Here is a 26,235-nt window from a genome sequence, read left to right on the forward strand (position 1 = left end):
CACTGCGAGTAGGTTAAACGACTCTTTGATACCGTGTATAAATAGAGAAATCCACAACACATTCCTATATCGATTTTCCCTTCGCGTCTGGTTCGACATCCAAATATTGGTGTGATAAGCTTTCCGCTGGTAACCTTTACCAGCGTAATTGGTATTCAGCAGCAGTTGCATCGTGACTACCCCATCCCAGCATACGGTTGCATTCGGTAACTTGATGGCCATATAGAGTGTTATTACTGCCGTCACGGCCATCAACGTCGCACACGGCTCGACGCAGTCCGTAATATGGTGGGAGGTGGTGTCGGTCAGCGTAATTCTGATTAATCGCTTCCATCGTTAGTCGTTCTCGGTCATTCACAATGTCCACCTCTGCACCACTGGGTGTCGAGCTGGTGAATCGTTCCCGATCGGAAACAGTTCTCTCACTTGACGGCGGGTGGCCGCCAAGGTCACCTACGACGTCGTTATCACCGTTTATCGGATGGCCGCGCAACAATGGATACGGTCGGTTCGGATCCCGACCAGTTGTCCCGGGACAACCGGCCTGGATGAGTGGTTCTAGCGGTGCCCTAGCACGCACCGGCAGCCGAGATGAGGTGAAACTGCACAAAAGCCTCGAGGAAATTTCGAAGGACATACGCGAGCTTGAAGACTTTATCAGCGTGACCGAGGACATATTACGGCGTGAACGCGAGCAGGATGAACAGGCGTCGCTACGGGAACGTCAACGAAAAGCGGCCGAGCGTACTATGCAGCTCATCCGGAGCAAGTGTAGTCCCACGAAAAAGTGCTTCAATCGAGCCATTAAAACGCTAGACGGTCAGAAAAAGGTACTACGCTCCCCGACCTACAAGGTGAACATCACACAGAAACGGCGCATCAAATCGTTCAGCCCGAAAGGTGGTTACAAATCCAAACTATACTTTCGGAATGGAAAGATTGGCTGCCAGGAGGCCGAAAATGCGGTATCCAATTTGCGCAGTACGCACGAACTAGTCAAGCGGATTATTAACGATGAGAGCAACATGTTGGTCAAGTTGGAACACCAGCACTACTCGACGGGTGAACACGATGGGCTTGATTCCCGATCCAGCTCGGTGGATACACCGGTGGAGAGTTTGCAGATGTGCGTGACGGAATCGGCAGGAACATCGCTGTGTGAGGACGAAACATCACCACCGCCTGTCCCCACGATGTCCAGTGACGTTCCTAACCAAATCAATAACCATGAAACCCCACGATTAGATGATAACCCTCAGCACATCGAGAATACTAATGGAATCTCCATAGAACCATTGGAGGATAGACGAAATTCCACGTGAGTAAAAAGTACCACTTTAACATGGTACCTGAATGTGAAAATGCTTTTCTATGCTTCTCCAGAAGTCCCACAGAGATGGTGCCAACAAACGGGAATGACTTTGTTACCGTCCGGCTACGGCATTTGGCTAACCGATTCTCGGAGCGTACCAGGAAGATGCGCAGCAAGCTTGAAATTCCTCCTACACCGTCCAGCAGTGCCAGCGCTCCTTCAACGGCACCCTCTACGCAGAAGCACAACGTAAATCGTGAGTAATACATATCCGATCCATCCTGTACATAAGGACTCCATGTCTTATATTGCGCCATTCTTACTCCAACTAGAACGGACGATACAGAACTCCGCCTTAACGCTTCAATCAGCCACCGAGACACCGGGCTGCAGCCATTACCTGTTTTGTCCTATCTTCTGTTGCGGTGGCCGAAGCGATAATGTGCTTGATCCCCAAGGAAAATTTTACATTGCCTGGCTGTTTATCGTGTCGCTTTCGTTCCTGTACAATGCGTGGGTCATACCGCTGAGATCTTCGTTCCCCTATCAAACGCCCGAAAATACCAAATATTGGATCGCGATGGACATATGTGCGGATGTTATCTATCTGCTGGATATACTGTTCGTTAAGCATCGCTTGATGTATCTCTATGAAGGATTCTGGGTGAAGGATAAGAATCTTACTCGCAAGAACTACATGCGCAAGCTGCAGTTTAAGGTAGGACGACGGTATTTGGTGTCTCTTTAATTGGGTAGTACATGCAGGAACGTTGCCCTTTTTCAGATGGATCTGTTAGCGTTGGTGCCGCTGGATTTGCTATATCTTCGCTTTGGAACCGAGCACGTGGTTTTTCGTGCACCGCGACTACTGAAAATTCAAAGTTTTTGGGAATTTTTCAAGCTGATCGATCGAGTCATTTCATCACCACACATTGTAAGTGTCCACAGTGCATCGATCGTCCACATCCAACAGCTCCTAACCAATTGTAATATTTTCCTTCCAGATACGTGTTGTGAAGACGCTGACCTACATGCTGTACATGATACATCTGACAGCGTGCGCTTATTACGCGTACAGTGCCTATCAAGGTACCTGACAGCTGAGGGACAGGTGCCCTCTACACTTGCACTTAGCCCGATAACGGATTAATTGCTATCCTTCTCTCCTTAGGACTCGGCTCCAATCGGTGGGTGTTCAACAACAAGGGTCACGCTTACGTCCGCTGCTTCGCATTCGCTACCAAAACGGCCACCTCCATTGGTAAAAACCCGAAACCGGAGAAGGAGGGTGAGCTGATGTTCATGACGGCCGCCTGGCTGATGGGTGTGTTTGTGTTTGCGCTGCTTATCGGCCAGATACGGGACATTATTGCGACTGCGACACGTTCCAAGTCCGAGTACAAGCAGCTGGTCGATGAAACGCTGGAGTATATGCGCCGCCTTAACCTGCCGACCGATCTGCAGCGGCGTGTCAAGATGTGGTTTACCTTCACCTGGGAGCAGCAGAAGTGCTTGGACGAGACGCATATTATGGATGCGTTGCCGGCCAATCTGAAGACAGACATCGCTATCTCGGTACACATACAGACCCTTTCCAAAGTGCAGCTGTTTGCGGACTGTGAGGAAGCGTTATTACGTGAGCTCGTGCTGAAGCTGCGCTCGGTCACCTTCCTGCCCGGGGATTACGTGTGCCGGAAGGGTGAGGTCGGTAAAGAGATGTACATCGTGAAGACGGGCCAGGTCCAGGTGATGGGTGGTCCTCGGAACGATGTTGTGCTTGCGACACTGTACGAAGGCTCCGTGTTCGGTGAGATCAGTCTGCTGGCGATAAACGGTGCGGAAGGAAACCGTCGTACGGCGGATGTACGATCGAAAGGATTCTCCAACCTGTTCGTGCTCTCCAAATCGGATCTGAACGAAGCGATCGTGTACTACCCGAATGCACAGGCCATCCTGAAGAAGCGTGCCAAGAGTTTGATGCGCAAAAATGCTGCTCGCGAAAAGGCCGAATCGCAGCAGAGCATCGACACGAAGGACAGTGAGGCGGATGTAGTCATCCGGAATCCACAGGATCCGACCTCTCCGAAGCTGTTGAAAACCGTCATCCAAGCGTTGCCCCAAGAGTCGGCCGCCGTACAATTGCTAATGCAAGGTTTCAAAATGATTGATCCCTTGATGGACGAGCCGGAGCAGCTAATGGAGATGGCCGGAACTGAGGAGAAGAACGCTATGCCAGATCACGAAGAAACGGTCTCGATACGCAGTATGGAGATCAAACATACGACCGAGGTGCAGATTGAAAACGAAAAGAATGTCGAATTGCCGTGTGATTTGGTGTACAGCATTAAGAAGGAGCTGATGGAGAACAATAGCTACATCAATCTAACCGACACGGAAAAGTACAAGTTGCTCCACGAGCTTTCAAAGGACGAGTACGGCAGCGAGGAAAAATCGCCAGTTTAATTCGCCTTTTGTGTAGCAATAAGCAATGTGACAATGTTTGTGCTAAATGTGCAATAACCGTTTTCCATGTATAACGATTGCTTGAGGTTGATTTTCGCTGATGAGCTGCTAGAGAGGCGTCTGCAGCGTTTACGCAATATACTGACCTAAATCATTTTTATACTTCCGTTTGATGACTTTTTCGTCCACTTTAAGTGAAGTAAGCTAACTTAGTAGAGATGACGAAGTACATGGACATCTAATTGTTACCTCAACAAGGAACGAAGAGCGCTAGAGTTCAAGGCATCTGAAAGCCATCGAGTATTATACAGATCTTTAATAACAGCACCAAACACATGCTTGGGGGAAACAAGTTCCACTACGTCATGCCGTGTCGTTCGACAGACAAACGTTGGACATTTTGCGTATCGAAACATCAATGCTAAGGTCTCATTCGCCCGTGTACGTCGCGTGCATATTGCAGGGCAATAAATTAGCGCCACCTTGCTGTTATGGGAGCGAGGAGCTTCGGCAAGGTAAGGCTATAGGAACGTGATCGACGGATGGCCGATATCAACGATGGAGTCAATACAATTACTATGCCTTAGGGGAGAACATGGTTGGCCTCTGGGAACAAGGCGGCTAGCAGAAATGAGTCATTCGCGCGTACACGCGTTTCATTGTTGGATGATTTATAAACATTTTAATGTCGGTTTTTTAACATTTACCAAAGGTAAACCTTTTGCAGTGCTAATTGTTAGAGTTCGTGTTCAATGTGCATCGTTGTACCATGTCTCGCTGTCTTAAAGATATATGAATAAATTTCATTACAAAAAGGGCAACACGGTGTAAAGATGATCCGGAAATGAGAATAATAATTTTATCATTAGCAGCATTTTATCAAACTCCCTCCAGAACCGATAGATCACGTTGGAAGGAACCAGTTTGCGATTTAACGAGCCGTGATGGTTTGCAGGTAACGTGGGCATTCGGAAAAGAGGGAATATTTATTATACTGCATCGAAGGCCACCACAGCAAGGTTGAACATATGACCAATAAAAGCAAACAATATTTTAAAAAATTCTAAGAGCTCATAAAATAACTTTATAATACCGTACACAATATCTTTGGGACCTTTTTTTATAACACGCCAGTACGAATATCAGTGGTTGCAAGCGTTGTTTTGACCACTTGTTGATAACTTGTCCCGCAGTGCGGTATTACTACCCCTGAGCTCGTTCGGGTGGGAGAAGTTGCAAATATACCATTAAAAGCTATCTCTACGCGTCTTGAGACTTGTCCCAATCAGTTCATCTTCTAACGTCCGCCGAGAGAGACACGTTAACATAAAACCACACAATTCAAACAGCCGTTTTTCTGGTCAAGAACTTTAAACATGGGTACGTTATAAAGCTATCGAATGAAGGGACTTGTTTTCAGACCCTTAAACTATACAACTTCTTTGATACATCCTTTACGAACAGCTAAACTCGCAGTAGTTGCCCTGGCCCTGGCGCTGTGTGTTGTCGTCGTGAGTGCTGGTAAGTACTCGTTCAGATTGTGTTTGAAGGGGTTTTACACTAACGGACTCCATACAACCGGTCCTTGTGCAATCTGTTTACGCCAACAGCTGGAGACGAGTGTCCGCTAGCATCGAAAGTGGCATCCTGCTCACCAACCTGCCAGACCGATCGTGACTGTTCTAATATCGGAGGCAAATGCTGTGCTAACGCATGCAATCGCAAATCCTGCGTCGAACGCAACAAACTGACGCAGGGCAACAAGTGTAAGTAATCAAGTTGACGACCTACATTTCCACCGACCCGTCGGATGGGTTCGCGGATTTTGAGTTCTCCGCTGATAAGTCACGATGCACGACTAAGCGAAGTTGGAATACTCAACTACAATTGGTGCCCTATATTCTACTCATAAGCATCGGCTCACTATGTTGTTTTTTCGTTTTTTTCATCCCCAATAATGGAACACTGCAGATAGTTCCAGTTCCGGTGCAGGATCATACTGTGGCAGCACCAAGTGCAGCTCATTCGAGAAATGCGGTACCGATCCAGCTACCAAGCGCCAAAAGTGTGTCCGTGCGTGATGAACAGAATGAATAAATCGTATATCTTGTGCATTTACTAATTGTCTTGCTCTACTGGTTCTACTTATGATCCTAAAATACTAACAAAATTGTGCAATGTACTGGTCAGTCCAGTAGTTGATTTTAATCCCAAAGCTTCGAGGTGTGAGACCTAAAAAAACACCCAACAAAATGCTCAAAGACATGTTGTCAGTAAATATTGCGTGAAGTTGTTTGTTTGTCGAGTTTAACTTAAGTATTCATTGTCTTGCCTCAACGCAATTTGAATAACTGAACACACATTGGCCACCATCAAGGAGAACGCAAAGTAAGAGTACTTCACTGTATTGTAAACACTTAACAATTTGATGTTACAACAAATCGACCGTCATCCATACCATTTTGCTTTTTAGCTTAAACTCGGCTTAATCTCAGCTAAACTCTTAGAAATTATTTCCCCCCATGTGACCGACGAGGATATACAAGGTAAGGGTGTAAAACAATATCCATCTTTTAAGGCAACAACCGTTCAAAGGCTGCTCAACTGTTCATAAATAACGTGTGATTTTTTATTGCATGACACTAAACCGAACCGAATGAAGGGAATAACAGCGCAAAAAGACCTCCTTTACTTTTCATCCTCGTCCGATTCGATTGGATCTTCTTCCGGCTGTTCTTCCTCCGACGAAGCCGTTGCTTCTTCAGATGCTGCTTCCTGAGACGCCGGCACACCCTTACGCTTCGGTTTGGCAATGTCATCGGCAGTAATTGAGTACGAGCCCGTCAGTGAGGATGACACATCAGCCTTTCCATTCGGATCGACCTGCGGCCCATTGCCGATCGGGATGTTAATCTCCTTCACCACGCGGTAACCCTTATCGTCGGCCTCGTAGTGAACGGTGCGCTTGAAGAAGCCGTCGCTGTACGAGTACATGCCCTTCAGCGCCAGTCCGTTCCGTTCCTCCTGGCGCATGATCGTGTGATCGTTGATGGTATCATTCACGGACGTGTCATACGCGTACTGGGCGGATTTGGCTTGAATCTTCTCCAACGACTCGTCGCTTGCTTCCTGCGATGCAGCTTCCTCGGAAGTTGCCGCATCTTCAGCATTCGTCTTTTCTTCCGGTTCCGGTGCGGCCAAACGTGGCCTCGTGAAGGGAAACTTCTTCTGTGGAGCACTGTTTACTACGGTGGCGATCAGCACCAAAAACACCACGTAGATGACACTGCGAACCGCCGATGACACCATCTTATCGGTTACAATCGGCACAGAAACCACTTTGGGCAAAGTTCTTCTTAGAGATGATATTCGCCAAACGGCAGACAAACTGGAACTAACTTTGCCACTTTTCCAGACTGACCTATTTATAATGCATCTTTTGTTGGTCCACGCCGGTGAGCAGGTTTTCCTTCCTCGATGCGCCAATCTCCGGCACTGTTAACCTGTTTTGGGGCAACAGAACAAGTTTCACTTTCTATGTCCGCGGGCACCCGCAAGAACGCAAGAACGCGACTGGTTCGATGAACCAGCTCTGACACTGCACACTGGTGTTTTCCGACCCGGTCTGACCCCCGACAACGTCGGCGACGGCGACGGCTCATCCGCGACGACGGTCTCGGTCGAGGTCATCTACCGTCAGGCAACTCCCGACCACCGTACACGGGAAGATAACAACCACTTGGCACAGCCAAGAGGCTGAGCAGATTCTCACCATCCATCGGTGGATGTTGTGCATAATAATGTGGAATGGTGATCGTTAGTGGCATAAATTATACCGTTCCCCCTGTGGACAGCGAAGGTATGTGCGAGAAGAGTCTCATTCCATCTGACAGGTAAACGATGGATATTCAACGATCAGTTCGATTGGTACACGTCCTAGTATAACCCATTAATGCATAGAAATTCGGGCTTGTTTTTTCCCACCATCCTGTGGTTTTGATCTTCACCTTTTGCATTCTTTTGTGGAGCAATTTTAAATGGCATCGTTATATACGTGGGCGACAGTGTGAACGATGCAGGTAAAGGATGGCATTAGCTAGCATACAAATCGTGGCTAATCGACTTTAGCCAATGGATTTTGACGACACCTGATCTCTACGGGGATAACTCTGCCAAAAAGCTCAATTGCTGATACGATTGCACGTTCAATGGCAAGGTTGGTTCCTCGGCCATTATTCGTTACCTCAAGCCAATTGCAGTCAACACTCTGCACGTGCTAATTATCAGTAATTCAATTATGACTTTAATAAGTACATACTTTACAGGTAATGAATATTCAAAAAAATATGTAAATTTTTATTATCGTGGAAGAAATACAACCAGTTGTGTGTTTACTCCATTCTTCTTTCATAACACAATACATAGAGAAAAACAAAGAAGGATCATTTGATTGAGAGCTGGTACACTCTATTAGAAAGATGCATAATTAAAAGAAACATCATTGATGGTGAGAGATGTTTCAAAATTCAAGCGATTGCCGAAACCCGGGATTGAACCGGGGACCTTTAGATCTTCAGTCTAACGCTCTCCCAACTGAGCTATTTCGGCTAGTTATGTTAATCACATAACGATCTGGTGTAGATCAGCAGATTCGGCACGAGCACCGCTCCAAATGTTATGCACCAAAAGATTATGCATTCATTGGGCAGTAATTCCATAATCGCACGTTGCATGCTGATACCGGCATTAACACCATCGTGTTATTACCAGTACGGTCAATGGGAGGGTATCACGATCTTTTATTTTCTCGCCACGCGTCACGACTCAGCTGTGCTGCACACACCCTTGCAACCCATGCTTCACTGCGGCAAAGGGATATTTACGGCAACGATTATCCTCGATGCCGCCGAGACTATCCCTTGAAGGTGCACTGACCTGTAGAAAAATTATCTCCGCAACTTACAGATGTTCTAGAATAGCATCCTACACACCCAAGCATTATTGCAACTTGAATTTGCAAGGTCCATGAACAGAGTTGGAATATAAACAGCGCGCTGCCCATCGTGCTTATTATGTGCCTTGTTGGCACAAGGGTTTAATGCAGGCTGCTTTTGCCATCCATCTGTTTAAAATCGCGTTCGAACGAGGCGTCGTCCTTGACACCACACTTTAGCATACTGTTGATTTTTGCCGCTTTTTTCCTGATTTCACATTCTTTCTGCCGTGGGCTGTTCAAATTTAAACTTCAACTTTTCAAACCCATCCACACACACACACACACGCCATCGTTCGGTGTATTTGAGGGTTAAGTCCGTGACTTTAAACTTCAATTCGGCGATTGGAGGTCACCTGTTAGCGAAAACAACACGTGTCTCTTTTATTTCGATAGCAAATGTGCTAACATATTCGAAATAGACTTATCGATAGGGAAATATTCTTTCAATCTGCTGGGAAAATCAAAAACTGCATCTTGCATGTTGGAAGGCTGTGGGCAAGCTGCGGTTCCGGATAGACACCGGACCGTGCCCTTCATGACTTCATGAGCGATAAATTAAAAAACCACTTGCAAGACATTTAAAAAGCAATAAAGGATAAATTTGCGTTTCAGACGCGCCTTTAATCAGGTTTGAAAACCCCGTTGAAGTTCCTGTGTCATCCACCGGTTACTCCTCGTACACCGGTGCCTAACAAAGCCACAACGCCATAACTTATTTAGCATGCAAAACAACAGAACGTTCCGTTTCTTTCCCTTTCTCTTGGGTATGGCCCACGGAGCACCTGGCCGGTTGTCGAAAGTGGAAACTTTGACTATAAGCTACGAAATGAAGGGTCCTCACAGCCATGTACCGCCGTCCGTGCCAGGATACTACACAGTGCTCGTGTTTCTTGCGCTATGTCGTGCTCGATTTCCACTAAACTTGGCCATAATTTCCAAACAGACTACCGACCGAACAGAGTCTTACCGGACCGGTCGCATGCCAAGCGATTGACTGGGTAATGAAAATTATAAACTTTTTGGTCTGATGAATTCCCCATTTCTACGTTGCTAAACGATTGGAAAGGAAGGGAGGCAACGGAATTACCTGTCCTGCCCTATCGCGTGCCCTCGCATCCGCTCCTACAGGAGCCTCGTGTGTTGAGCCGTCCTTCGTGGTTTAGCATTATTATCGGGTTTAGTCTGCCCGTGTTGAAATTATATTTGTCTAATCAATATTGAACCAAAATGAAATCTACCTCCTCCCGTTGTCGATTCTTCTGTGTGCCTGCTTTTGGTATTACTCTGTCGGTATCCTGCAGGTCCCAAAAGATGTCCCATTTTGAGACCTTTTTATTTAGAAATTATGGAGTTATCCAACTTATCATACTAACCGCAATTTCTGGGTCATTCGATTCCTGCCGGCCTGCAGCATGGTGTCACAACAACGGGGAGGTTTCCAATCAAAAAGATGAAAACGACAACTACTCAACCGAATCCACTACAAAACAATAATCTCTTAACCCTGATGCTAACAACAAGAACAAAACATCGTGTATGTTAAGCCACCGTAACGACCGAACAACGATTCGGCACGTGTTGTAGCACGTTACTACAAGTCAGTCACTCAGTCAGATATTTCGGTTTGGAAGTCGTTCCTCTCGGCTGGTCGTCGGTAGTAAGCACACCGAAATGCCGCAGCTCCAAGGGGGACCCAAAACCGCGAGCCGAAAGTTGTGGCGAAAGTCAGTACCTTACCAAACTGCGTATGCGTCAGACATGGTGGAAAACAGTAGGGTTCATGATTCGATCGATGTTTGGTGTTGTAGTCGAAAGAAATGCTGCCGATGAATATAACCGGAATCAATTTTGTGGGGCAATCAATAATTAGTGAACTTAATCAGTGGCCTTAGTGTTATGCTGTTAGCAGGTGGATAATCACATCCAGAAAGTGTGTACAATCGAACAACAATGGTTGTTGGTTGATTACTTACAGTTACTATTTAATGTAAAATGTAATCAATTAAAATGTGTCGTGTTGTGTAAGTGACAGCCAATATAAAGCATAAAAACTGCTGCTCCAAACCTCTTAAATTCCACAGCACTTGCAAAATGAAGTCTTCAACCTGTTAGTGGGATCCTGCTTCAGCAACTACAGCTACCTTTCCGCCGGAAGATCCGCCAGGCGGTAACGTATGAATTTTATTACATCCTAGGCTCTAAGTTTCCCCCACACCACGGAACATGTACCTGCACGAGGCAAGTGTGAACCGAAAATACATGCAGTTTGGTGCAGATATGATAGCTAGAATGGCCACAGTAATGCCAATTCGAATTCAACGAGCTAATATGCGTTGCGTGCCGGGTTGTTGTATTCCCTTTTTTATCGTTGTGTTTTTTTCTCGCGGTTCGTTGTTTCGTGGTGTCGGCGCACATGTGTCTGATGGGGGTATGCGTGTCATTTGTAGCGAATTCGATGATTTACTGATTGGATAATGGGTAACGTTTGTGGCGTATCGTTTTGTGGCAGCTATATCCTGCGGTCGTAACCATCTATTAGTGGTTGCCGTTTGCCGCTTGGTAAACTGTCGGAAACTATATCGCGAAATGTTTTTGCGACAGACGAAAGCATAATTTTCACGGAATAGGGGAGCTGTTTTATAGACCCCCAGTAGTGATGGATCTATCTTTGATGTGTTTGAGGGTGGAGTGTATTGAACAGCACTAGATCAAGCGAAATACACAGCTAGCTGAAGGTAAGGTTTGAATTTATGAGCATGTTGCTAGCTCCGACAACAATCTCCGACAAGTATTAATTCTCGCGATCAAATCAACAAGCTTGCCGTGCTCAACTCCATTTGATGCTGAACTTCCTTCTCCAGCAACGATTTAAATGCCATTACAACCTGCTTGGATGATCTCAATATGTCTAACGAAATGGAAACGTTATTCAGACACTACCTGACGAACAACAACCAAAAATGAACTAAAAGACTAGAAGAAGACTTGAATTAAATTTCCCTTTCCTTACGATTTTGACGTCTTCATCGATTTACTACACTACTTCGTCCAAATGAAATAAAATTTACCTTTTTCAAGGTATTCCTGGTACCTTAACCATAGCATAACCATTCTTCACGATTCCCTATCAAATTGCGCGCCCGCCATTTTCGTCGTTAATCGATCTACGCGGAATGACGAAACCAGTTTAAGGAACAAGCTACGCTTTTGCCAAAACAACAAGTTGCAGAATCAAAAATTAATGTGAAGCTGTCATGACTGGGTAATATCTCGGGCTTTGTCAGTTGCAATAGCGATTCGGCCGGTGTTTATACCGAGCAGCCGCCAATCGGTTTGAAAAGCATCACCAATGTGCACCATGATAACGCGATAATGAAGGGATAAAAATAAATTCTTAATACCTTGAGCCCTTCCGATTTTTCTGTTTGTGTTTCGCAGTTGCATGTATTGGTGGGCGATACCTCAAAATGGAACGTTTCGAAAAACTATTGAATAGTTGATTGTTAGTTCACCGCGAGCTGTTGTTACGGTTAGAACTACTCCAAGCGAGCCGACTTTTGGAGCTAATTATCTATTAAAAGTGACTGAGTGAGAACGTCTCGATCGTTGGTTTCAAATATAACTCACATTGGACCACAGCAAATCAAAACTGTGCAAACTGTGAAAGTTATTTAAAAAGTGTCTTCCGTTTGATTGATTGTTGATTGCTTCAATTCAATTCCCTTCATTGATATAAACAACAGGATACAAAATGAATCGCCAGACGTTTCGTGGTGGTATGGGCACGGTGAGTTTGAGTTATTCTGTATTCGGGGGTCATTCATCAAACGTATGAAATTTTACGGTACATAAACATGTTAATGGAGCAAACAAACACAATGTCTTACAAGTGGGTTGCGTTTTGTGAAAGTAATTACGATAAGTTCACCAAAGTTTCATTCGAGCTATTATAGTAACTGTTTTTTAGGCAAACGGATAGAATTATCACGAAAGAACATTACTTGAAGTTTGATTTTCTATCACATTAAGGAAGTTACTAGTACACGTAATGTGCCGTGAGCGAGCTTCGCGTTGCTTAGTGCTAATTATTTTATTTTAGAGTAAAGTTTGCCAAATTAAGTCATCATGTGATGTATCTAACCTTTATCACGCGAACCCCCCTGCAACGTGCACTCTGCATAAAGCAAGCTTGATATTTAATTTGAAGCAAAAAAAAATATAGCACAATATGCATTTGTAGAAGTTTTTCTAAAACTACAAATTCAAAATCGCGGAAGCTCTTGCATTGGGCTTGCTACTGGGTGAAAATGCATCCATCGGATTTGGCAGGGGACATTGTATGAAGCAGTGCCAAAAAAACCCCGAAGTAAACAAAATTCACGCTCAAAATAAACACAAAAAGTGCGCCCTTCGAGTTCGCTCGTAAAACACAGAACTATCGTATAAACCACATTCAATATGACATAAATCTAATAAGATAATCGATTTTATGTGTTTTGTGGTTGTTTTTGCGTTTATTTCTCCTTCCGTGTAGAAGCGAACGGTCGGATAGTACCCGGTATGTGGGCGCGCACCCTTTCCGAACCAGCTGGCGTTCGTTTTGTTGTTCCGTCATCTACTGTTGACGAAGACGGTTCTACCGGCGCCGGCCGCATGCCGTAAGCGGGAAAAGATTTATGATGTTTCCTGGTCCACTTCGGTGCGACCGCACCGAGAAAACCAGAGACACGAATAAGCTTCGATTTCGTCAATAATTGAAAATTTTGTCACATGATAGCATGTAACAGTCAAGGTTGTCATTTGTTTTGCAATATTGGTTACATGTATTTAATTATGCTTAAACGAATAGCCTCAAAATTGCAAGTACTAAAATATATATATATATTTTTTGCAAATCGATTTAGTCGAAGAGGCGTTCAAAAATCAAAAAAGAAAACAAAGCTGATAAACGTAAGCTAAAAGGCTAACATTCATCTTAACTTTCGATTAAATTTCAGCAACGCGCCAACCAACGAAAGATGAACAAACCGATAGGCAAAAAGCGTCAGAAAGGATCGAAGCCGGTAATCGACGAAATAGAAGTGGCGGGAAAAAATCTACGAGATGAAGCACTTAAGTATATGAAGGTAAGCTAAGTACGAATACGATTTGTTGCCAAGTATTTTTCTGAAAGCGCTGAAACAATGCCCAGGATAGAAGTTAAAAGCAATCCTAGTTGTCCAATTCTATATGTCAGAGATTGAAAGAATCCATGCAACTCTTCGTATCCTTGCAAACCTACGAACACAAGAGTATAACAGCCTTTTCGATGAACATTAATATTTACGCAATTTCTCTCTATTTCCCTTCCCAATGTGAGCTTACATTACTAGCGCCTTTTATAAAAATTGCATTTGAAAAAAATGTTTCTGTTAAATTACTCAAAATTACAGTACATCGAAAATTATTGTTGGGGGTGGATTTAGAACTACCCAATACGGGGAGAAAGCGGAAAGCTTAGTCCCTTGAAAGCTTCACCTCCTCGCATAGTTATGATTTTGACATATACGCGGCGCTAGTGTACAACACGTGAAAATAGCGAATTTTTCATTTTTAGCTTAAATACTACGAGGATTAACATGTTTTCCATTAAAACATAGTTTTTTTTATCAAGTTTTTAAGATTTTATACAACAATTTTGTGTAATTTTTACAATTGGTTCATTTTTCTGTATAAAGACAAGGACATATTTTTATATAAGTTTTATGATAAAACACAATTGATCGCATCACACATTTAACGTTTGTTTATTTATTTTAGGTCCGAAACTACACTAAAGCATTGGGATTGTACGACCAGGTAATTCCGTTTCCACATAGTTTCGTGATTTTTGTTTTTTTTTTGTGCACGACACTCCTGCACCAGTTATTTACAACTTTTGTCGGCGTCGTTTGGAGGAACTGTAGGGCACTAACGGCATCCAAAGTTTTCCTTTCAATCCTGCCGTTGGCGAACGAACTTATTTTTAATGAGTCATTCATTCATTCGAATGCGTTGTTGGATGTGTAAAGCAATCCGACCGTAGCGTTAAATTTAGCAGCAACAACTTGTTGCCCTGCATAATGTAAAGGTTCGCTCTTCACTTCTTTTACCGGAAGCAACATTGAGTGACTCTATATATCGCCTGAGGTGGAAAGCAAACATATTGAAGCTTTATTCAATGGAATGTCAAAGTTTATTTTTAGCGCAAGTTGAATAACTAAAACTCACGGAAGCTTCACAAAAATCAAATAACAATAAAAACATATCTGGAAAATCTTTGACAAAAGAGTACAACTTAAAAGCTGGTTATATCCTTCGGCCACGCATACTTTTGATCGATTTTTTGCTCACAATTCGCTCGGCAAGTCCCAGAAGTTGCTGCTTCGTGCTGGCAATGCAGATTTAGTTTTTGTATTACTATGTATTTTCTACATTTCCTTTGCGTCGAAGCCTTTGACATGACATGCAACGATTCCACCCATACTGTGCAATATTGTTTGCAGAGACTATTCCGATGTTTGGCAGTGCCATTCCCAAATAGGCCCTTAGCTATTCAGGTGTCGTATCGTAAGAAATACCGTACCCCTTTAGCTATTGGCTTATTTATTACTGTTGGATATTGGGCCGTATCGTGTTGGCACCTTAACACCATCAAAGAACCTATCCTTCAGGGCGACTCTGACCCATTGACTACAGAGGGAAATTTTGCTCTGTAGCACACCCGTGCACCGTTTCCTTTTATATGTCGTACCGTGCAATTTTTACTATGTTTTATGACAAATCGATTATCAAGTGTTTGTTTCCATGACTCTCCGTCACCCCTGGAGAGGTGTGTGTGAGTGAATTTAGGGGTCTTGTGGAAGGTGATGGGTTTCACGCGATACGCGGTGAAGTGCCGGTACGTACATTCTCTGGGGTTTTCTCGTCTGCTGCTCGTTTATATCGGTCACATTCCAGTTTCAGACGTGGTGCAAGAAGTTCTAGTTCCTAAAGAAAAAAGTTGGCAAGAGAAACTTGCCACAGTTCCGTGTTAAACCTTCAGACGAAAGTATTTAAAAAAGAGCTCTTTTGAACTTAGTAAAGTGAAATTTTCATCTTCTGCGATCAAGAATGAGCAACGCAAAGACGGCGCTTGGTATACTGGGCGGAGAAGATGAGTTACTGCAAAGCTTTGTACGTGTTGGTCTGAAAACGGACACTGACGATGATCAGCAGCAATCGAATGTAACGTTTTCGGGTGGAGCAGGTGGTGGTGGAAGTGGCGCTGGTGCTGGCGGAAGTGGAGCCAGCGGTCCACAGACGACCACCATCCAACATCAGGCCAGTCAGGGTAAACTGGATACGCATCTGATTCGCCAGTTTTCCGATCATTGTTCGGATATGAGTGATAAAAATGCACCCAGAAAGTATCGGTGAGTGGGCGGGAATCGAGAAAGGATCCTGCTACAAAATGGCAGTGATCACGTAATCATGGTTACGTTCTTTTCTACAGAGATTTGTTTAACGAGCCAGTTGATGTGAAGAAACGACGGTACTTTGATGAAGTGTACACCGACAAAGATCGTGCTGCTGCCGTCAGTATAGGCAAGTGGCGACATATTGGAAAAAGGCACCATCTCCAAGGTTCTCTTGCATGAACTATCAACTGTTCTCTGCTGTTACAGGAAACTTTGATATCAAGCAAAACCTTATCAACAAACGACGCCAGGAGCGCAACGAAGCGTTACAAACCGAGGAAGCCGAACCGGGTGCCATTTTGGCACTGGGGATGCGTGAGATTAAGAACGGAAACTTGGACAATGCTGTTCTGTTTATTTCTAAGGCACAATACAATGCACATTCTACCTTCCTTTATGAAGATTGTACTATCTCGATTGAAATATTGATGAAGCATCATTCCTTTTTAGGCTTTGGAAATGAACAACAATGATCAGAACGCGTTAGTTGCTAGAAGCCGATGTTTCTTGCAGCTTGGCGAACCGGGCAAAGCTTTACAGGATGCAGAGACGGCTCTCGTGCTAGACAAGAATAATATTCGGGCGATCTACCAGAAGGCAGAAGCTCTCTACTACTTAGGCCAGTTTGAACATAGCCTGATGTTTTTTCACCGTGGCTTGCGTTTGCGTCCGGAACTGGCTAGTTTCAGGCTTGGTAAGTATCTAACATACTCGATTTTCGAAAGCTCGTTATGATCTCACGCATTACGGTTGCAGGTGTCCAGAAAACTCAAGAAGCGATCGAAAATACGATCGGTAACAATACTAAAAACCAGCCGCAGAAAAAACCTGCGAAGGTGGAGAAACCCAAGACTGCTAAACGGAATCAACTATCGCGAGAAGAGCTAGAGAAGCGTGCTTCCCGACGACTGCTGGGTGACTTGTACATTGACAAGGAATATCTGGAGAACCTGATTAAACATCCAGATTTGCGCAAAGCAGATACAAACACGGAGGGAGTCTCGGAGTTCGCGAAGGATGCGATAAACTTTCTGAACAATAGACAAGAGTTCTGGCGCCAACAAAAGCCTTGCACGAGCTTGAATGCAAAGAAAATTACCGGTGCGAATGGTATGCTTCCGCGTTGGTTATAAGGACTTTGTACCGATATAGCAACCGAAAAGAACAGTAGAAACAAAGCAGAAGAGTAGAAGTAAAACATACAGGAACGATAACGCAACAGGACGAATCGTGCAGTTATAGATCTATTCTATTACAATGTCTCACACAAGATTTTATTATCTTGCACTGTAAGGATTTCCTTGAGATACTTACCAATCGAAGTAGAAATTGCTTGTAAACACTTTGTGATAAGCACTTAGCACAATAAAGGATAAGATGAGGTAAAAACACACTAAACAATAGAACCTGGTCTTGGCAAAACGCACCCTTCCAACGCTAATGGAAATGCACTTGTTTTCCTTGGCATTTAATGCGCTTTTTATCATGTATTTTCCTGTTCTTCAAAAATGGCGACTACTATTACTAAATATAATAAAAATTAAGGATTAAATCCCCTAAATACAGAAGCATACAATATAATCGATACAATCGCGAAAAGGACTTGCTAAACCACTGTGCATGATCACAACTATTGAAGTACTGAACGAAGTATCATAGCTGCAATGTGACACACTGTCAACGCGAGGTTGTTTACCTAAACGTCTTAATAAAAGAAAAATAAATCAAAAAATAAAGTTCAGCTAAAAGTTTACAAGTTTCATTGACTTCACGCGTTGCGGAGAGCGTTTTCCGGACAGATTTGCTGCAATTTTATCGCTTTGTATTTGTTCTTAAGAGCTCTGATGGCAATGAGCTACGGCACGTGACGGGGAGATTATGAAAGGTATAGTTCCTTCGTAATCACGAAGAATGTTGTGTTCCCCAGTGTCGCTTCCTGTTTGGTGTTTTCTGGAATAATGTCGCCTTTTTGTGCATTGCGGCAAACACGGTTGTGTTGAGTGTGAGTTAAGAAACAGGCACATCTGCAAAACGAGCATTATGTTGTTTTTTTAATGCACCTGCGTAAATTGTTAAGTTCTCACAAGTTAAACGATTGTTGGATGTATTTCTGTGACGCTGCAAAAGGAACATCTGAATTCCATCACACAAAACGTTACATGTGCGCAAGAAACAGTATTTTACAATACACTGTAATTATTTCATCAATAGTTGGAGAGTAATATCTTCATCAAGAAGCAAAGAAGTTGTGCAAAAGTGCGTGCAATGCGTGAATATTTTCTTGGTGCAAGAAAGAGTCAACAAGGTCAAAGAACCGCATTCCACGGGATGGATACATTCTCCTACTTAAGAAAAGGTGTTACGTGCTAAATGTTTGTTGAATTCCAGTAGTGCCTAGAAAATGTGTATACCATGTTTAAGTGAAATTCTGCCACCCATTCCGAGATTCGGTTACTTCCGTTTTGCATACCACGTAGCAAAACATCAATTATCGACTTTTGACTGTCAAGTGGTATTACAACGCACACACGCCCCGAAAAAACGGCCGTCTTGATAAAACACGCTGAACTAATTGTCAATCCTTTTTTACATCGCTCGCATTACGGATGCGTTTTGTTGAAGGTAGTGGAAAGAATTTCGTGCATCCGCAGACCCGTCTAAGGTCGCCACTCCGCCCCCTATTGATGGCCACCCAGAAACGTTGATGACTAAGTGCAGTCCGTACCGGGAACACTCATTTCTTTGATTTGCTGCCCATGTATACGAATGTCAACAGAAGAAGATGTGTGTGAGTGTGTGTGTACGCGTATGTATGATTGTGTGGATGGCTGTGTGTGCTGTTAATACGAGATGATTGCGTTCAAGGATGCACAACAAATCATCATTCCAATCCATTATCGACGGATCGCGGTAGGCGTAGGGATCAAGTGAACAGTCCTTGAAGTTGTAGTTTGATCGTGTACAACTAAACAGCTAGTTGTGTGTGCGTTTTTCTACCTAGAACACGGTCTCCGATCAGCTATTGTTTCAGGGTGTATAAACAGTGCTTTTTCTCCCTATTTCCTTCCCTCGAGTAGTGTAGGAGCTGCGGTTCAAGATGCGGTGTAAGGCGAAACATACTTTTACATTCTAGCTGTGCAAGCGCGTGAAGAAAGGAAAGGAAATAAACCGGATCACATTTCCTTCTTCCGGTCACGGGCGTAGCGGAAGTATAGGCGGAAAAAAGGGACAGCTTCGAATAAAAACACGCCCGAAAGCAGCATATCCACTGAAGGGAAGGCTATGTGCCGCTAGGCATTCATTGAGTTGGAACGCGAGAGTGCAGGACAGCGACATAGCGAGTCACACAAAAACATTAAAGCAGACGAAAACGGAACAGTCAAAGGAGAGGAAGTAAAGAACCGAACCAGCAGGCGGCAGGTGTCAAAGCCAAAACACAGTGAAAACCAAGAAAGAAAACGGGAAACTGCGCGCGATACAGACAGCTAGAGAAATGTCGACCGTGTGCGTGCGTGCGGAAGGAAGGCACGATCTCCACCGCCTGGCAAGATAAACAAATCCACCCAGCGAAGAAACGAAGTACAGACAGTAGGCGTTGGAGCGCGCACTCAACACCAGAATATTTTATTGCTCCGCGCTCCAATACACGAGCCCTAACGGCACAGCAAGACCACCAACTCCCCCACGGTGCACACGTGTGGGATAGGAAACGGTGGCGGTAAAAATAGCGAATATAGCTCTCCAAAACTTGCGAGTGCCTGTGCGAGTCTGACATATTTTGGGAAGCGGTCTTCAGTACACGGCAAGCTCTCTGCGACATAGTAATTCGGTTACATCCAGCCAAGAACGAACCAGCATAAGAAAGTGTTTGGCAACCGAAAGTGCTACACATATCTAGTGCAACATGCCACGCAACGGAGAAGCATCATCCGGATTGGATAAAGGGCTCAGCAGCTCGAAAACGGCCCCAGAATGGCTGCATCCAGATCATGTCATCATGAACGAAGGTGTTACGTTCGACGTGCGGGTAAGTCGGTTCTCCGGTAGACACACCGGCTTCCCTGCCGGTTTCCGGTGTGAGTGTGTGAGCATGATACAGAGTTCTAAACCTTTTTCCACACTCGTCCCATTGTTTTGCACTTCCGGTTGGTGCAGTTCCTCTTTCGTTTCCATCGCGCTTACCAATTCCCAACACATCTTCCTCCCACCAACCACTTCCGGATTCAACTTGCCGTCTTGGGGTTTCTATATTCCGTCCACACTGATATCGTTCAAGGTAGCAAAAAGTGACGCGAATCCCCTGGAGCGTGTAGAATCATAAAGTTTGTGGCAAAAGATGCAGAGACAACGATCTCTTGCGCTCTTCGCAATATGGAACAATTGCTCAAGAAGCGTGAAACGCCACGGCCCACATGGTGCGAAGGGAAGCACACTGGTCCGATCTGCTGCCAGCAATTAGCGGCAGTGTAAAAACGGAAACTAATGCGGACAGGCGAACGTTCTAGAAACATTGTTTATCCTTTTGCAGCAATAACCGCCAGGGTAAATCCTTAATGATCCCGCATGAAATGGATGGGATATGTTTTGGTGAACTCGGGTGGAGGAGTTTGGAGTGTTTTTGTCTCGTTTGGTGGCTGAGTTGCGGATTTACTCATAGTCTACCTCGACGTTTCATAAGCAGGTGTTAAGAATGTGGGCCATCCGGAAGTTATGGTAAACAATCGATTGGTGATTGTAAAATGATCTTAGAAACTTGGAAGATAAGTTGAGCCATTGTCTAGCCTCCAATCGTCTGATGTAATAAATAATTTTAAATTCCTTCTAACAGTAGATGGCGATGAACGTGGTGTGGAGCGTTATTAATAGAGGACGTAGATGTAGTACAGAAAATTGAATCTTGGACACAAACATTAAAATACCTCAATGTGTTCAATGTGACGAAGATTACTGTAGGATCTACAGTACCGTGCTTATTATTCAGACTTCAGAAAAAACGGATTTGTTATGGAGAGACCGTCATATAGCGTGGATGTTATTTAAACCAACATTATGTTGAACGGGTAGAAACAATCTTTCATGTTAGCTATCTATGTCTTTGATCCATGCTAATATTTATCATATGTTGGAGTTTTTTTTTCTGCAGTCTGTTACAGATTATAGAAGAGAGAAATGAAACATTTAACATAGATGACCGCATTGGCATCAAAAGCATCAAAGAACGAAGGCAAATAACGTGAATGATCACACAATGAAGTGATGGAATGTGACGGAATTAGGAAGAATCGTGTGACGTGTATGTATGTGCTGTGGAGATGAATCATAGCATAAGCATCCTGTAGTATCCACAAATGGGTTTTCCAAGATCCAGTTTGTTGAATATTCGTTTTTTTGGGTCAAGAGTTGGCAAGCCGATTCATCTGAACTGGTTAACTTGGCTGATTGGCTCGGAATTTTTGAATCTTCCGCGAAATTAGGAGATTAGTCTTTGCTTGTTGGTGAAGTCATATCCAGCATCTTTGGATATTAGTGATGGTCGTTGCCAATTAAGGGATGTCTGTTGTTGTGGTTGAGAAAAGTGTATTTCAGAAATTTATTACAAATGCTATATAAAGTAAGCTTGCTGATCTACCTGCCGCAAAACATAATTATCTTTATACGGAAAAGAATGCATTTATTTGCATTCCGTACCACGCTGCCACGTATTTCTCTTTCTCTCGCAAGTAAACGGACATTCAAACCGGAAATGGGACGGGATGGTATGTGAACGTGGCGCCTTTGCATTGCCGCTCACGATCAATGCGTCGCGAACACGGTGTCGAAATCGAAGCTGAAATCGAAATCGTGTATAATTATTTGGCTTCCCATTTGGTATTCTAATGAATCATCGATGCGAATCGGCACGCAGTGCTTCCGCTGCAACAGCGCTGTGTCACTCGGTCATTACCCTTGAGAAGGGACGCGATTATGCGAAGGAAGGGAAAGCGATCGTGATTTAAATGTACCCCACAATCATAAGACATTTTGATTGTATGTTGATTCTTGTCTTTGTAGTGCTGAAGTTGAATAATTTTTTAATGGTTTGTATCATACAATATTAAAAATATTTGTCTCTTTTACACACACTTTACAGTACATTGGATGTTTGGAGATAAAAGCTTCCATGAAAAAACTCGACTTTCCTACACGATCGCAGGTGGCAAAGTAAGTTAATATTTTTCTATCGATGTGTGATTGAAGAAACATTTTTGGCCCATGTTAAAACCATTTTTATTCACAGAGAATGCATTAACCGGGTGTGCGAAGCGGCCAGCCTGAAAAGCTCCAAAAAGCGACGGGTTGATAAGCGAGTTCTGCAATGTATATCCGATACGCCCGATATGGAGCATGCCGGAACTAACGTGACGCTAACGGTTTCTAGCAAATATCTTTCGCTGGTAAATGTGGACACGGGAGACATCATCGCCAAGCATGATATGCCGAGAATATCGTTCGCTTCCGGTGGTGACACGGTACGTGTTAAATACATTGGCTGATATTAGAAATGGTAAAACAATCTTTTCTTCCAACACTTTAGGATACACTCGATTTCGTGGCATACGTAGCGAAAGATCTAAACGAATGGAGAGCTTGCTATGTGCTGGAGTGTGGTGGCAGTCTAACGCAAGATTTAATCGCAACGGTTGGTCAAGCGTTCGAGCTGCGGTACAAAGAATTTTTCAAGCAGCCTGAAACTCAAAACAAATTCCGCGAACTGACGCGCTCGGACAAAGAGTACTATAACGACCTGCCGGACAAGATGCCGCCGGATCTGTTGACGGAGAATGATCATCATTCGACGTCTCAGTCGCACAGTTCCTCCAACGTAAAGGTAGCTGAATCTATTTTTGTCCAGAACTGTGTCCAGCGGGTCTGATGTTAACGTGGTTATTTTTTTAACAGCAAACACGAGAACGGATACCAAGCAATTTGATTGACCTGAACACACCGTTACCGTGTCACGATTATGTGAATGATAAGCATGCAAATGCCTCTAACAACACGCACAGCAATAAGTCAATATCTTCCACCTCGATCGTAAAAGATGTATTTGATATGCGTAAGTAAATCAAGAGGTTATCTTTTCGCTGCCAGAAATTGCTCTTCTAACTATGCTTTGTTCTATAGAACCGTTTACTATCTCGTCTGAGATCCAAAAGTCCCAGCTGCTTACCGAATCATGGTATCACGGTAGCATTAGCAGGGCACAGTCGGAACATCTTCTAAAAAATGATGGTGATTTTCTTGTGCGCGAGTCGGCCGGTACGCAAGGCCAGTACGTATTGACCGGCATGCAGAACAATTCTCCGAAGCACCTGCTGCTTATAGATCCGGAAGGAATCGTAAGCTTTACCGTGAAAAAACATGGTATCATCGTTTAGTGACTAATTTCCCCTCGAAATGCTTGTTTTTTTTCCCAGGTACGAACCAAAGATCGAGTCTTCGATAGTATTAGTCATCTTATCAATTTTCACTGGACAAACTCTCTGCCGATCATTTCCGCGGAAAGTGCACTATTACTCCGGCATCCGATCTTACGGACGACCGATTTACTGTCGAAGGCAAAAATGGCTCACCTAAATTTGCAGTAGTGTAGCTTAGAGGCGGGGGACACGTTGGGCAACAGTCGATTGTTAAGCGAAAGTCGATAACATACAACGCAAACAAAAGGTAAGCAGGCAGCAGCAAGCAGCCGTCTGCTTCCGAAAAAGAAGTTAACCAATCAGTAGAAGGAAATACTACGAATAGGAACGGAACCACTTTCAAACGGTGAGTTTGGTAATAGTGGTATAGAATCAAAATGGATCTATTTAGTTAATGCAAACTCAAATGCGAACTTGATCTACTTTTTCGTGTTAAGTTGCGTAATGATTTTAGCATATCTATGTTATGTTATATCCGCAGAGCAGGCGGCGTAATATTACCAAAAAGAAAACGAAAATCAAGAAGTTATTCAGATTCATATGGTTTGAGCAACGGCTAACGATACGTTGACCCCAGATTGCATTAGGCGATTGTTCTCGAATGGTAGATATAAGATTTAAAGTGAATATAAAGTGAGTTAGCACGTCTATATATATACACACAACTACAAATATATTCACATACACAAAAAATGGCACGCAGCGAGAAACATTCACTGCATTTGTTATGCAAAAGAAGGGTTCCGATTCTGAGAGTGAGTGAATCAATCTCTTTCCCTTACAACTCAACTTCTGACTATATGAATATAGCAAGAGTTTGGGCGATACTGAACGTATTTTTGCTACGCAGGATTAAAAACAAACACACAAACATCTCCTGGTAATAACCAAAAACTGTATGATAATCCCTTAGTTCGGAAAGTTTATTAGCGGGTGCTAAGAGAAGGGAGTAGTATGCTAAAACGAAAGGGTATAGAAAATTGCCATGAATAGGAAGACTAGGACATTGTTTGTGGGGGAACCGTGGGGGAAGAGAATGAGAAGAATCCTCAAGCATATTCTAACTGTTAGAAGAAGAAGGTAACATGGAAGCGAGCAAGGAAACAAAACAAGCACATAACAAACGAAAAGTGTGATCAAAACGTTATATTAAACATGTATTGCACTCTTAGTCAGTGGCAAAAGCAGGCCAAATGAGATATTCTGATTGTAGTTTGTAGACAAACGAAAGCAAACAATCCCCAGAGAGCGCGTATGATAAAGGCGAGAGAGATTGTATGCACGCAAAGTTTGGACGGTTGTCAGCGCTTCGTTCAGCGAGTGCGAGATAAGGAACACGATGCAACAATGCGATTTATCAACCTCTTATGCACGTGCAACAAATTTACACAAAACAAGTATCTTGTATTACATACGTGCATATATATTTATGTATATTGAGCTGATGACATTGCTCTACTAATGAAGGCCGGTTGGGGAGAAAAGAAATTAACAACAGTCATATAATATTAAGCACAGGAAAAAGTAATACTTCAATTCAATAGGTCACGGTTTATCTTGTTGATCCGTTTCGTTGCATTGGAATCCCAGGAATTCCAGATGTATTTATTTTTCGACTGATTTTATACATTCTGTGGAATATTTTTGTGCTTTGGGTGCACATTGCATTGTAACTGATTATAACAATTCCGATTTGCGTCCGTACTTATGGCCATCACAAGCAGTGTCAGTATTGTATAACTGTTTTATAATTGCCTTTTTACTATGTCACAAATAATTGCGAGCAAATCAAGCCCAAAGTAAGAAACTAAATAGCATAACGAAATAATAAGACAATTTTCAAGATGAGAGAAATATGTAAAAAATTTTTGGTATAACTCACCCTAACTCAATAATCGTTTAAATATAAAAAAATGGAAGATTATTTCTAATGATCATTTGGAACTATAAGCAAGCAACATAAACACCTCACTTAAAAGAGGGAAATAGCGTGGTTATTACGCAGGAATTATTACGTAATTCACTGTTTGTGAATACCCCACACTAAACAATTCTTAAAAAGTTACACACTAACAAAACGCTCAACATTCACAAGATGCATTATATCTTTCAACTTTCTTTCCTCGACAAATGGGTGGAAAACTGTGACGATAATACAATTTCAACATGCATATTGTTTTGGCGGTACAACTTTTATTTTTCTACTTGTATTAACTTTTCTCGACCACACACGCAAACGTTCTACCTAGGCTTACGCTACGGACAGACCTCCCGGACACCTATTCTCGGCTGTTCGAATGCCTGTTCTCACGCACAATATGAAACGCAATATCAAATGAGGGACTTGTCATCAAATGCGCTCCTGGCAGAAGCCCGTTTTATGGAAGGGCCCAGATTAATGAATGAGATACCGAGGGCTGAGCAAACAGATGACACGAAACGATGGATTTAACCGTGCAAAGAGTAAGCTCGTATCCCAGGTATGAGTTAGCCATTATCATGATTATTATTATTATGAAATTAAAT

The 26,235-nt window shown here is 43.4% G+C and overlaps 5 protein-coding genes and 1 non-coding gene across 8 annotated transcripts; 4 read left to right on the top strand and 2 right to left on the bottom strand.

Annotated features, from left to right (window-relative positions):
- Positions 1 to 359: 359 nt before the first annotated feature.
- On the top strand, positions 360 to 4,572 carry LOC128310096 (cyclic nucleotide-gated cation channel beta-3). Its single transcript, XM_053046647.1, has 6 exons — positions 360 to 1,318; positions 1,384 to 1,568; positions 1,645 to 2,030; positions 2,097 to 2,246; positions 2,317 to 2,401; positions 2,484 to 4,572. The coding sequence occupies exons 1-6, from the start codon at positions 360 to 362 to the stop codon at positions 3,773 to 3,775; spliced, it is 3,057 nt and encodes a 1,018-aa protein (XP_052902607.1). The 3' UTR covers positions 3,776 to 4,572.
- Positions 4,573 to 5,081: 509 nt separating this feature from the next.
- LOC128298131 (uncharacterized) lies at positions 5,082 to 5,889 on the top strand. The gene is made up of 4 exons (XM_053033871.1): positions 5,082 to 5,155; positions 5,240 to 5,296; positions 5,386 to 5,541; positions 5,747 to 5,889. The coding sequence occupies exons 1-4, from the start codon at positions 5,152 to 5,154 to the stop codon at positions 5,854 to 5,856; spliced, it is 327 nt and encodes a 108-aa protein (XP_052889831.1). The 5' UTR covers positions 5,082 to 5,151; the 3' UTR covers positions 5,857 to 5,889.
- A 574-nt stretch (positions 5,890 to 6,463) lies between these two features.
- LOC128298642 (uncharacterized) lies at positions 6,464 to 7,199 on the bottom strand. Its single transcript, XM_053034412.1, has one exon. The coding sequence runs from the start codon at positions 7,082 to 7,084 to the stop codon at positions 6,464 to 6,466; it is 621 nt and encodes a 206-aa protein (XP_052890372.1). The 5' UTR covers positions 7,085 to 7,199.
- Positions 7,200 to 8,310: 1,111 nt separating this feature from the next.
- Positions 8,311 to 8,383, bottom strand: Trnaf-gaa (transfer RNA phenylalanine (anticodon GAA)). Its single transcript has one exon. It is a non-coding gene; the product is annotated as a tRNA-Phe (tRNA).
- Positions 8,384 to 15,902: 7,519 nt separating this feature from the next.
- Positions 15,903 to 17,988, top strand: LOC128299724 (outer dynein arm-docking complex subunit 4). The gene is made up of 5 exons (XM_053035771.1): positions 15,903 to 16,204; positions 16,285 to 16,376; positions 16,457 to 16,614; positions 16,700 to 16,943; positions 17,006 to 17,988. The coding sequence occupies exons 1-5, from the start codon at positions 15,903 to 15,905 to the stop codon at positions 17,380 to 17,382; spliced, it is 1,173 nt and encodes a 390-aa protein (XP_052891731.1). The 3' UTR covers positions 17,383 to 17,988.
- On the top strand, positions 17,981 to 26,086 carry LOC128299722 (SHC-transforming protein 1). Of its 3 annotated transcripts, none has more exons than XM_053035766.1 (8): positions 17,981 to 18,251; positions 19,327 to 20,276; positions 22,380 to 22,450; positions 22,527 to 22,758; positions 22,824 to 23,117; positions 23,189 to 23,345; positions 23,414 to 23,628; positions 23,707 to 25,914. In XM_053035766.1, the coding sequence occupies exons 2-8, from the start codon at positions 20,154 to 20,156 to the stop codon at positions 23,875 to 23,877; spliced, it is 1,263 nt and encodes a 420-aa protein (XP_052891726.1). In that variant the 5' UTR covers positions 17,981 to 18,251; positions 19,327 to 20,153; the 3' UTR covers positions 23,878 to 25,914. The 3 variants fall into 3 exon arrangements, 2 of the variants coding, with proteins under 2 accessions (XP_052891726.1, XP_052891727.1); XM_053035767.1 differs by having other exon boundaries at positions 17,981 to 18,134; XR_008287312.1 differs by lacking the exon at positions 17,981 to 18,251 and adding an exon at positions 25,959 to 26,086 and having other exon boundaries at positions 18,770 to 20,276; positions 23,707 to 24,055.
- The last annotated feature ends 149 nt before the right edge of the window (positions 26,087 to 26,235 follow it).

Source organism: Anopheles moucheti, chromosome 2, assembly GCF_943734755.1.
Source record: "Anopheles moucheti chromosome 2, idAnoMoucSN_F20_07, whole genome shotgun sequence".
NCBI lineage: Eukaryota > Metazoa > Arthropoda > Insecta > Diptera > Culicidae > Anopheles > Anopheles moucheti.